The sequence below is a fragment of the Diaphorina citri genome, unplaced genomic scaffold, assembly GCF_000475195.1.
Source record: "Diaphorina citri unplaced genomic scaffold, Diaci psyllid genome assembly version 1.1 scaffold6241, whole genome shotgun sequence".
Classification (NCBI taxonomy): domain Eukaryota; kingdom Metazoa; phylum Arthropoda; class Insecta; order Hemiptera; family Psyllidae; genus Diaphorina; species Diaphorina citri.
This window is the reverse complement of record NW_007383617.1, coordinates 5879-17848: the sequence shown is the minus strand read 5'-3', so window position 1 is coordinate 17848 and position 11970 is coordinate 5879. Positions and strand designations below refer to the sequence as shown.

At 38.0% G+C, this 11970-nt stretch overlaps 1 protein-coding gene across 1 annotated transcript; it reads right to left on the bottom strand.

The window, feature by feature from the left end:
• Positions 1 to 4927: 4927 nt before the first annotated feature.
• LOC103521901 (coatomer subunit delta) lies at positions 4928 to 11540 on the bottom strand. Its single transcript, XM_008487005.3, has 8 exons — positions 11379 to 11540; positions 10762 to 10801; positions 10218 to 10441; positions 9316 to 9495; positions 7661 to 7875; positions 6649 to 6822; positions 5721 to 5886; positions 4928 to 5191 (listed from the first exon to the last, which is right to left on the bottom strand). The coding sequence occupies exons 1-8, from the start codon at positions 11379 to 11381 to the stop codon at positions 4928 to 4930; spliced, it is 1266 nt and encodes a 421-aa protein (XP_008485227.1). The 5' UTR covers positions 11382 to 11540.
• Between the last annotated feature and the right edge of the window lie 430 nt (positions 11541 to 11970).

The window sequence follows — 11970 nt, the reverse complement described above, 5'->3', positions numbered from 1 at the left end:
AACTTACGTCTGTGCAATATAAGATGATCGGATAGAGATGTCTGAACTTACGTCTGTGCAATATAAGATGATCGGATAGAGATGTCTGAACTTACGTCTGTGCAATATAAGATGATCGGATAGAGATGTCTGAACTTACGTCTGTGCAATATAAGATGATCGGATAGAGATGTCTGAACTTACGTCTGTGCAATATAAGATGATCGGATAGAGATGTCTGAACTTACGTCTGTGCAATATAAGATGATCGGATAGAGATGTCTGAACTTACGTCTGTGCAATATAAGATGATCGGATAGAGATGTCTGAACTTACGTCTGTGCAATATAAGATGATCGGATAGAGATGTCTGAACTTACGTCTGTGCAATATAAGATGATCGGATAGAGATGTCTGAACTTACGTCTGTGCAATATAAGATGATCGGATAGAGATGTCTGAACTTACGTCTGTGCAATATAAGATGATCGGATAGAGATGTCTGAACTTACGTCTGTGCAATATAAGATGATCGGATAGAGATGTCTGAACTTACGTCTGTGCAATATAAGATGATCGGATAGAGATGTCTGAACTTACGTCTGTGCAATATAAGATGATCGGATAGAGATGTCTGAACTTACGTCTGTGCAATATAAGATGATCGGATAGAGATGTCTGAACTTACGTCTGTGCAATATAAGATGATCGGATAGAGATGTCTGAACTTACGTCTGTGCAATATAAGATGATCGGATAGAGATGTCTGAACTTACGTCTGTGCAATATAAGATGATCGGATAGAGATGTCTGAACTTACGTCTGTGCAATATAAGATGATCGGATAGAGATGTCTGAACTTACGTCTGTGCAATATAAGATGATCGGATAGAGATGTCTGAACTTACGTCTGTGCAATATAAGATGATCGGATAGAGATGTCTGAACTTACGTCTGTGCAATATAAGATGATCGGATAGAGATGTCTGAACTTACGTCTGTGCAATATAAGATGATCGGATAGAGATGTCTGAACTTACGTCTGTGCAATATAAGATGATCGGATAGAGATGTCTGAACTTACGTCTGTGCAATATAAGATGATCGGATAGAGATGTCTGAACTTACGTCTGTGCAATATAAGATGATCGGATAGAGATGTCTGAACTTACGTCTGTGCAATATAAGATGATCGGATAGAGATGTCTGAACTTACGTCTGTGCAATATAAGATGATCGGATAGAGATGTCTGAACTTACGTCTGTGCAATATAAGATGATCGGATAGAGATGTCTGAACTTACGTCTGTGCAATATAAGATGATCGGATAGAGATGTCTGAACTTACGTCTGTGCAATATAAGATGATCGGATAGAGATGTCTGAACTTACGTCTGTGCAATATAAGATGATCGGATAGAGATGTCTGAACTTACGTCTGTGCAATATAAGATGATCGGATAGAGATGTCTGAACTTACGTCTGTGCAATATAAGATGATCGGATAGAGATGTCTGAACTTACGTCTGTGCAATATAAGATGATCGGATAGAGATGTCTGAACTTACGTCTGTGCAATATAAGATGATCGGATAGAGATGTCTGAACTTACGTCTGTGCAATATAAGATGATCGGATAGAGATGTCTGAACTTACGTCTGTGCAATATAAGATGATCGGATAGAGATGTCTGAACTTACGTCTGTGCAATATAAGATGATCGGATAGAGATGTCTGAACTTACGTCTGTGCAATATAAGATGATCGGATAGAGATGTCTGAACTTACGTCTGTGCAATATAAGATGATCGGATAGAGATGTCTGAACTTACGTCTGTGCAATATAAGATGATCGGATAGAGATGTCTGAACTTACGTCTGTGCAATATAAGATGATCGGATAGAGATGTCTGAACTTACGTCTGTGCAATATAAGATGATCGGATAGAGATGTCTGAACTTACGTCTGTGCAATATAAGATGATCGGATAGAGATGTCTGAACTTACGTCTGTGCAATATAAGATGATCGGATAGAGATGTCTGAACTTACGTCTGTGCAATATAAGATGATCGGATAGAGATGTCTGAACTTACGTCTGTGCAATATAAGATGATCGGATAGAGATGTCTGAACTTACGTCTGTGCAATATAAGATGATCGGATAGAGATGTCTGAACTTACGTCTGTGCAATATAAGATGATCGGATAGAGATGTCTGAACTTACGTCTGTGCAATATAAGATGATCGGATAGAGATGTCTGAACTTACGTCTGTGCAATATAAGATGATCGGATAGAGATGTCTGAACTTACGTCTGTGCAATATAAGATGATCGGATAGAGATGTCTGAACTTACGTCTGTGCAATATAAGATGATCGGATAGAGATGTCTGAACTTACGTCTGTGCAATATAAGATGATCGGATAGAGATGTCTGAACTTACGTCTGTGCAATATAAGATGATCGGATAGAGATGTCTGAACTTACGTCTGTGCAATATAAGATGATCGGATAGAGATGTCTGAACTTACGTCTGTGCAATATAAGATGATCGGATAGAGATGTCTGAACTTACGTCTGTGCAATATAAGATGATCGGATAGAGATGTCTGAACTTACGTCTGTGCAATATAAGATGATCGGATAGAGATGTCTGAACTTACGTCTGTGCAATATAAGATGATCGGATAGAGATGTCTGAACTTACGTCTGTGCAATATAAGATGATCGGATAGAGATGTCTGAACTTACGTCTGTGCAATATAAGATGATCGGATAGAGATGTCTGAACTTACGTCTGTGCAATATAAGATGATCGGATAGAGATGTCTGAACTTACGTCTGTGCAATATAAGATGATCGGATAGAGATGTCTGAACTTACGTCTGTGCAATATAAGATGATCGGATAGAGATGTCTGAACTTACGTCTGTGCAATATAAGATGATCGGATAGAGATGTCTGAACTTACGTCTGTGCAATATAAGATGATCGGATAGAGATGTCTGAACTTACGTCTGTGCAATATAAGATGATCGGATAGAGATGTCTGAACTTACGTCTGTGCAATATAAGATGATCGGATAGAGATGTCTGAACTTACGTCTGTGCAATATAAGATGATCGGATAGAGATGTCTGAACTTACGTCTGTGCAATATAAGATGATCGGATAGAGATGTCTGAACTTACGTCTGTGCAATATAAGATGATCGGATAGAGATGTCTGAACTTACGTCTGTGCAATATAAGATGATCGGATAGAGATGTCTGAACTTACGTCTGTGCAATATAAGATGATCGGATAGAGATGTCTGAACTTACGTCTGTGCAATATAAGATGATCGGATAGAGATGTCTGAACTTACGTCTGTGCAATATAAGATGATCGGATAGAGATGTCTGAACTTACGTCTGTGCAATATAAGATGATCGGATAGAGATGTCTGAACTTACGTCTGTGCAATATAAGATGATCGGATAGAGATGTCTGAACTTACGTCTGTGCAATATAAGATGATCGGATAGAGATGTCTGAACTTACGTCTGTGCAATATAAGATGATCGGATAGAGATGTCTGAACTTACGTCTGTGCAATATAAGATGATCGGATAGAGATGTCTGAACTTACGTCTGTGCAATATAAGATGATCGGATAGAGATGTCTGAACTTACGTCTGTGCAATATAAGATGATCGGATAGAGATGTCTGAACTTACGTCTGTGCAATATAAGATGATCGGATAGAGATGTCTGAACTTACGTCTGTGCAATATAAGATGATCGGATAGAGATGTCTGAACTTACGTCTGTGCAATATAAGATGATCGGATAGAGATGTCTGAACTTACGTCTGTGCAATATAAGATGATCGGATAGAGATGTCTGAACTTACGTCTGTGCAATATAAGATGATCGGATAGAGATGTCTGAACTTACGTCTGTGCAATATAAGATGATCGGATAGAGATGTCTGAACTTACGTCTGTGCAATATAAGATGATCGGATAGAGATGTCTGAACTTACGTCTGTGCAATATAAGATGATCGGATAGAGATGTCTGAACTTACGTCTGTGCAATATAAGATGATCGGATAGAGATGTCTGAACTTACGTCTGTGCAATATAAGATGATCGGATAGAGATGTCTGAACTTACGTCTGTGCAATATAAGGACCATATTTTCTTTCTAATAATAAGTTTTTCAAAGTTGATAAACTTAAATTTTCTGATCTTTTCTCTGTTTTCTAGTCCTCTCCCCTTGCTTCCTCCGTTTACCTGATCAGAAAAGTTTGCCAAGTATTAAAGCTCAATAAATTGGGTACTGAAATGTGTTTTCTGCTACTTTTTCTTCTCATTCCAGTCTTCTTTTCATTATGTTCTCTTCAGTTTCAAAAATACAAAGGCTAAACCAGATCAGGCTGAACTCAGCTGGAGTGGTTCATGGAGCAGTTGCAAATGGGTAAAAATTATAAATAAATAGTCCATTCCTATCTAAAAAGTTGGGAAAAATCAAAACTCCGAAAAAATAACTGTAAAAGGTCGAAAATTCAATTTTTATTTTCCATTCCAATGAAAGAGTTCAAATATGTGTGACGTCAGACTTTACGCAGTTGTGTTTTTTCGTCCGTTAGGTAGCGCCATTATGCAAGCGCGCTAGCGGAGGAGCATAAAGAACTGCGCAGAAACGTATGCGCACAAACACATTAATGCGTTGCCTGCGATGGAGCTTTGCTCGGGACATTTGATGTTACGTCATCGCCTACGGGAGCGTATGCCGTGACGTCAAAGTTCACGATTTACCGGTATTTTTTTAATCGAATTATCTCGGGATCTAGAGGTCGTAGAAGAAAAAGAAAAATTCCGTTGGTCCTCATTTTTCCTGCTCTATGACTTTGAAACATCACCCAAGTAAACACAACTGATCTATTCTAATAGGTACTCACGGTAGAGGAATGCTAATGGTGACTTGGTTCAACTCCTTCTCCTCGTGCTCCAGCTCGTATTCAATATTCACATCACATCCACCACTTCCATTGTCACTCGGCCAACAGTTGATGCTCAGGGGCAGACAAGACTCGTCCGTGGAGGTGAAACGCCACTTGAGCACCCCGATGTCGTTGTTGAGTGGAAAAGGTTTGGACGGGTTCTTGAGACCGATCTCGGTTTTCGACTTGAACAGCTCCTTGTCCACGTTAGGGTGAGTCTGGAAGAGAAGAAGAAGTATTAATAAATAAACTTTACATTCCATGTCCAAGCTCTATCTAATATTCTAATTTAATATTAATATAAATAAAAAAAATACATGAGATTTTTTAAAGAGATTGACAAAAAGTAATAATAATAAAAAGATGAGTGTTTCACCACCGTTTTTATTTCGTAGCAATGAAACAATTGCTACATTAGACTCCTGTGGTTTGTGTCGTTGCATGCCCATCCCGTGGTATACCTCTCATCATATGGGCGATAGATTGAACTGTAACTGCTGAGATCTTAATCCCGTGGTATACCTCTCATCACATGGGCGATAGATTGAACTGTAACTGCTAAGATCTTATCGTTCCGAAAGCGAAGAAAGAAGGAAGACAGGATAGGAGAAAGCCAGCCGTTCCGAGGACGAACCTTATGTGTTTAGGATAAAATCCATCTCGGGCGGGCATCGAACCCGCGACCTGGCGCTTGAAAGGTCCTTGGATTACAAGTCAAAGTCACCACTGAGCTATTGTTCTATTTACCTGCATTTGAATGCCACGCGTGTCTTTGTTAGCCAGCAGAACTTTGATACGACCATACTTCTCATCTGATATACGCAATGTAAGAAGACCATGTAACTCGAATGTCTCTATGCCTCCATTGCGACCTACACTGATGATCAACTGCTCCTCTTGTCTCAAGTGAATTCTGTGAAGAAGAAACATGATGGATAAAAGCTTGTTTAAGTGGGAAAAGTTAACATGGTAGTTCACTGAAGTCTGTGCCCTAAATCACCAAAGTACCCATACTTCTCATCTGATATACGCAATGTAAGAAGACCATGTAACTCGAATGTCTCTATGCCTCCATTGCGACCTACACTGATGATCAACTGCTCCTCTTGTCTCAAGTGAATTCTGTGAAGAAGAAACATGATGGATAAAAGCTTGTTTAAGTGGGAAAAGTTAACATGGTAGTTCACTGAAGTCTGGTTATAGGATTATAAACCGGGAAAACAGCTAACCTAACCTAGCTAGCTGAACCGTCACCCTGTTGTACGACTCATGAAATTGTTTTCCATTGGCTATTACACTTGTAAGATACTTTTCCATACTTTGGTGATTTAGGGCACTGGTTATAGAATTAAAAACCGGGAGAACAGCTACCTCTAACCTAACCTAGCTAGCTGAACCGTCACCCTGTTGTACGACTCATGAAATTTTACATTTGACTGTTTAACAAACAGCAAAAGGTGTTTTCAAGGTGTTCTCAAATCTGAACGATCGTGGTTTAGGGACCTGCATTACCAGAGTAAAAAGAAAAATAGAATACCTATAAATTTGATAGGATTAGTAAAAAAGGCTTTAAGTAATGCTGTTTTGTTCTGAAAAAAATGTGACGTGACGCGGTTTTCCTCTCACAAAATAATTAACGATCTAACAACAACTTCTTAGATTTTAGAATACTCACGAGTCCATGTTGGAAATATTGGTGGTGGGTATCTTGCTACTCAGTGTAGATACTTTGCTGAGGGCTGGTCCCGAGATGACCTTCTCGCCCTCTGATTTGAGCTGATCTACAAACGACTCTACATCGTGACTCTTGCTTCCCAACTTCATTGCCTTGGCAGACACGGCTGGTTTCCTGACGAGGGAAGAATTTAAAGAGAAAAACAATCAATAAATTTTATTGACGAACTGCTCAAAATTTGGGTTGCCAAAAAATCATACCTACTTCTCAGACAACACACATAGAAATTGATTAGATTTAGGTCTATATTTTAAACTCGACAGTTTTGCATTTGGTTAGGATGTTTGTTTGTTCCGCCGCTGTAACTCGCAATTGCCTAGTCCGATATTGTATGAAATTTGGTGCAGGAATTTAAAACCTCAAAGCATGGTGCAAGATCAAATTTAAGGTCCCAGAATTGAGCGCGGATGATTTTTCATCTGAAGGTTTCAGAATAAAATAGATGAGAGGCCAAAAGAAAACAGAGAAACATCACCATAAAATCGCTTGGACGATCTTTATTTTCAGTGGATAAGATTCGTTCTCCAACGACTTTCTATCTATCCTGATGTCCCTGAACTTCTTCTCTCTTTGAACTCTTTTTAAAAAAAGAAAAGAGAAAAAAAAACTCCCTGGGACTCGAACCCAGGACAGCTACTAAGCTAGTTCAGAAGGTGGGACGGAGTATGTACTCACGCCTGTACTGTAAAGACGCGGATGATTTTTCATCTGAAGGTTTCAGAATAAAATAGATGAGAGGCCAAAAGAAAACAGAGAAACATCACCATAAAATCGCTTGGGCGATCTTTATCCTCAGTGGATAAGATTCGTTCTCCAACGACTTTCTACCTATCCTGATGTCCCTGAACTTCTTTTCTCTTTGAACTCTTAAAATAAAAAAAAAAATCCCTGGGACTCGAACCCAGGACAGCTACTAAGTTAGTTCAGAAGGTGGGACGGAGTATGTACTCACGTCTGTGCAATATAAGATGATCGGATAGAGATGTCTGCAGACTCCAGCACTGGTGTCACGGGGGAGCTACTGTACGAGGAAGACCCAAAGTATGGGTTTGACCCCACACCCACGCCACTGCCCATCTTGGGGAACTTCTTGGCAGATTCCATGCGCTGACGTTTCAGCTCCTTAGCCTTCTCTCGCATCTTATTCTCTGCTTCACGCTCTTGAGTCTAACAGGGAAAAATAGGGATTAAATCAGGTGTGCACAAACTGCGGCCCGCCAACTCCTTTCGTGCGGCCCGTGAGTTCATTTCCATTTTTAAGGAAAAATTGAGAAAAAAAAATACCTATGTGTTAAGAGTTTTTTTATTATTATTATTTTCTATAAGGCTGTAGAATTAAATTATTAAATACAATCAATACGAGCTATTTAATCTCTCATCTTATCTGCATTATACTATTGAGTCTTGTGGTACTTAATTATACTATTCAAATTGGACTGAGAAGTCCCCTTAGTCCAGTAATGAGGTACATAAGTACTACTATTATTGGGGTCAGATTATATTATATTATATTGGGGTCAGATTATATAAGGAGAAAAATCCATTCCTTAGATGGGTTTGAACCAAGGCTGTCCTGGTTCCCAGACTAGTTAGTGTCTTTGCTACACTACTGAAGTAGGTGAGTCAAGGACAGAAACAAAGTTAATTACTTAGGGCCTTGTAAGTCTAAACATATACAACTTCTTGGCAGATTCCATGCGCTGACGTTTCAGCTCCTTAGCCTTCTCTCGCATCTTATTCTCTGCTTCACGCTCTTGAGTCTAACGGGGGAAAAATAGGGATTAAATCAGGTGTGCACAAACTGCGGCCCGCCAACTCCTTTCATGCGGCCCGTGAGTTCATTTCCATTTTCAAGGAAAAATCGAGAAAAAAAAAATACCTATGTGTTAAGATTATTATTATTATTTATTATTTTTTTTTCTGTAAGGCTGTAGAATTAAATTATTAAATACAATCAATATGAGCTATTTAATCTCTCATCTTATCTGCATTATACTATAGAGATAGAGTCTTGTGGTACATAATTATACTATTCAAATTGGACTGAGAAGTCCCCTTAGTCCAGTAATGAGGTATGTACTACTATTATTGGGGTCAGATTATATTAAGGACAAAAATCCATTCTTTAGTTGGGTTTGAACCAAGGCTGTCCTGGTTCTCAGACTAGTTAGTGTTTTTGCTAGACTACTGAAGTAGGTGAGTCAAGGACAGAAACAAAGTTAATTACTTAGGGCCTTGTAAGTCTAAACATATAGATAGTCAAACCAGTGCCCAAGTATTGAAAATAATTCTATTTAGGTACCTAAATAGATTTTCAACATAATACATGAATTGGACTGAGAAGTCCCCTTAGTCCAGTAATGAGGTATGTACTACTATTATTGGGGTCAGATTATATTAAGGACAAAAATCCATTCCTTAGTTGGGTTTGAACCAAGGCTGTCCTGGTTCCCAGACTAGTTAGTGTCTTTGTTACACTACTGAAGTAGGTGAGTCAAGGACAGAAACAAAGTTAATTACTTAGGGCCTTGTCATATAGATAGTCAAACCAGTGCCTAAGTATTGAAAATAATACATGCTCCTACAAGTCCTACTTAGATAACATACCTTGCGTACAGCCTGGTAGACCTTTTCCTCATGTGAATCCATCTCCACAAACGTTCTCACTTGAGCAAGATTAACACTCTCTCGATAACCCAGGGCTACGATCTCATCAAATGCAAAAATCAAACTGAACGCATTGTCAGTCACTTCATTTTCATCCAGTGTTCTGCAATATTCCGGGATCTGAGAATAGGAAATAGACCTAATTACACAAAACAAAGTGAATCTCAAATTTCAACTAATTGATTTTTTTCCTCTTTTTTTCTTTCTTTAGTTTCGTCTTTTGTCTATTTGATTGTTTGTTCCACCACTATGATTATTTTCACCAAAAATGTTCAACATCTAGGTAAATGAAAATGACATTTGCTCATAAGATTTTAGTGAGAATAGGAAATAGACCTAATTACACAAAACAAAGTGAATCTCAAATTTTAACTAATTGATTTTTTTTCCTCTTTTTTTTCTTTCTCAAGTTTTGTCTATTTGATTGTTTGTTCCACCCCTATGATTATTTTGACCAAAAATGTTCAACATCTAGGTAAATGACATTTGCTCATAAGATTTTAGCTTGATTGAGCCTTTAGGGGTCCCACAGAGTTAATTTTACCAAGTTAGTTATACAGTTTCCTTTTTCTAAGTGAGTAATGAATTGCACTAATTCCAAGGAAAAACATCAAATATTTATTGTATTGTAAACACTATAAACAAACTAAATCCAAAATATGTTCTCAATCATTGACCTTGGCTCTTCCTTTTGTCTCCCACCAGGACACCCCATCTTAATATCCGAGGAGACCCTGCTGAAATGAATCTTGAGCCAGTCCCTTGGATACACATACTAGCAGCTCTCGTAAAGGCTACAGTCACTCTGGCTCTGATGTAAGTAGATTATACTTGTAACTCACCACTCTAGAGAAGAGTCTCAATGTTTCCAAATCTTCAAGAATATTGCTAGTTTTAGTTGTGATGAGAAGCATATAGAGCTTCTCCAAAGGTTGATAAACATAACGAACACTGTCAGTTTCAACAAATGTGTGCTGCTTCCCCGAGGACATTAGTTTGGGAAATGCTGCCAAGAGCCCCTCTATACGAGCCCTGGTCATTTCTACAAACTGTCTGGACACAATGGCTGGAAAGTAAAGAATTTAATGATGAACTAATTACAGCAAAAGGGGGTAATCTAGAAGCATTGTCCATTACCCATAGAGAGAATTAGAGTAACTTGTTTCTTTTAATTTAAACTTTACATAATATTTTAAATTAAACTTTAATTGTGAGGGTCAAAGGACTCCTGTTCAATTTAGCCAGTACTTGATAAGTGGTATGCCAAATATCATTTTCTATCTTCTGAATAAATATCATTGTAAGATTAGCTACTGACATTATCAAATTTTACCTCGTAACTTATCAAATAATTAAAATGGATTCACATAATTTATTTCAACTTACTCTTGCCAGACTTTGTACATATTGCTGCAGCAATCAGCACCTGAAATCACCAAGTGGAAAATTAGAGTTGAAGCTCTCTACACAGATATTAAAAATGGTATGATAAGAAGATGGTCGAAATCTCTCAATGTTCATAAATATGTGATCTCTTCACATTCAAACAGGTTTTAAACTCTGGAAAACCCAACACTTTTTACTGTCAAGAAATCTGACAATGGAAACATACACACAGAAATGATATGTATTTAAAATAGAGGATCATGCTGCTGCATAATAATTACATTCTGTATGTAACAGTATTTTACAGTAGCAGATTGCTAGCGCCACATTAGATCATCTGCCATTTTACTCAACTTCTGATGAAACAGGGCAAATAAGATTTACCGTTCAAAGATTTAGGCCATTATTTTCAAGGCAGACATTGCAGCCTTAAGTTCAAATTAAATACCGTTGTCAGTCTTCTGTTGCTGTTCATATCGGAATGCAAAAGACGTCTAATCTTATCAGATAAGAAAATATTTGTCTGTCAAAGGGTTGTGAGCTGTTGGCTGAGTCAGAGACCATCCCATCATGTAGGTTTTACCCTACAATGGGCTCGTGGCTTTCGTTTCACTTACCATGTTGATGTGATGTTTTCCTCGCAGACAGAAGCTACAGAAAGTTCATAAATACACTGAAAAACTTTAAAAAACACTTTCAATTGATTTTTAAACTGGAAAAAGAATCATTTCATTTCAAGATCGGCTGAGTTGGCAGGCAAATTAAAATTTTTAGGCGATAGCAACTTGTGTACAAGAGATAAACAAATCTCAAGGACGTTTCGTCATGAAATCAGCTGATTTGATTTTTAATACACTGCACATTGCATATATGAGTTTTATTTGAAGGCGTATTGTGAGCATTGTTACCTACTTTAGGTACCTACCTAGTACCTATCTCTGGTCCTTTACGTCTAATTTTTAGTCCGTCCTTCCTTTATTATTACAATAGTAATAAAAAGGTATAAGGGACGGACTATTGTATTCGCTTCGGTGTCGTCTGTCTGTCATTCTGTCTGTTCCCATAGAAGGACTTATCCAAACCTAGTCGACCTATATCAAATTAAAGGTCTTTTTACCAGGAACACGAAAATGGTGGTGCAAATTTTGTCCTAAAAACCATAAAGCCAAAGAAACAAAAAAACTGGTTTTTGGGGGATTTTTTTCACAT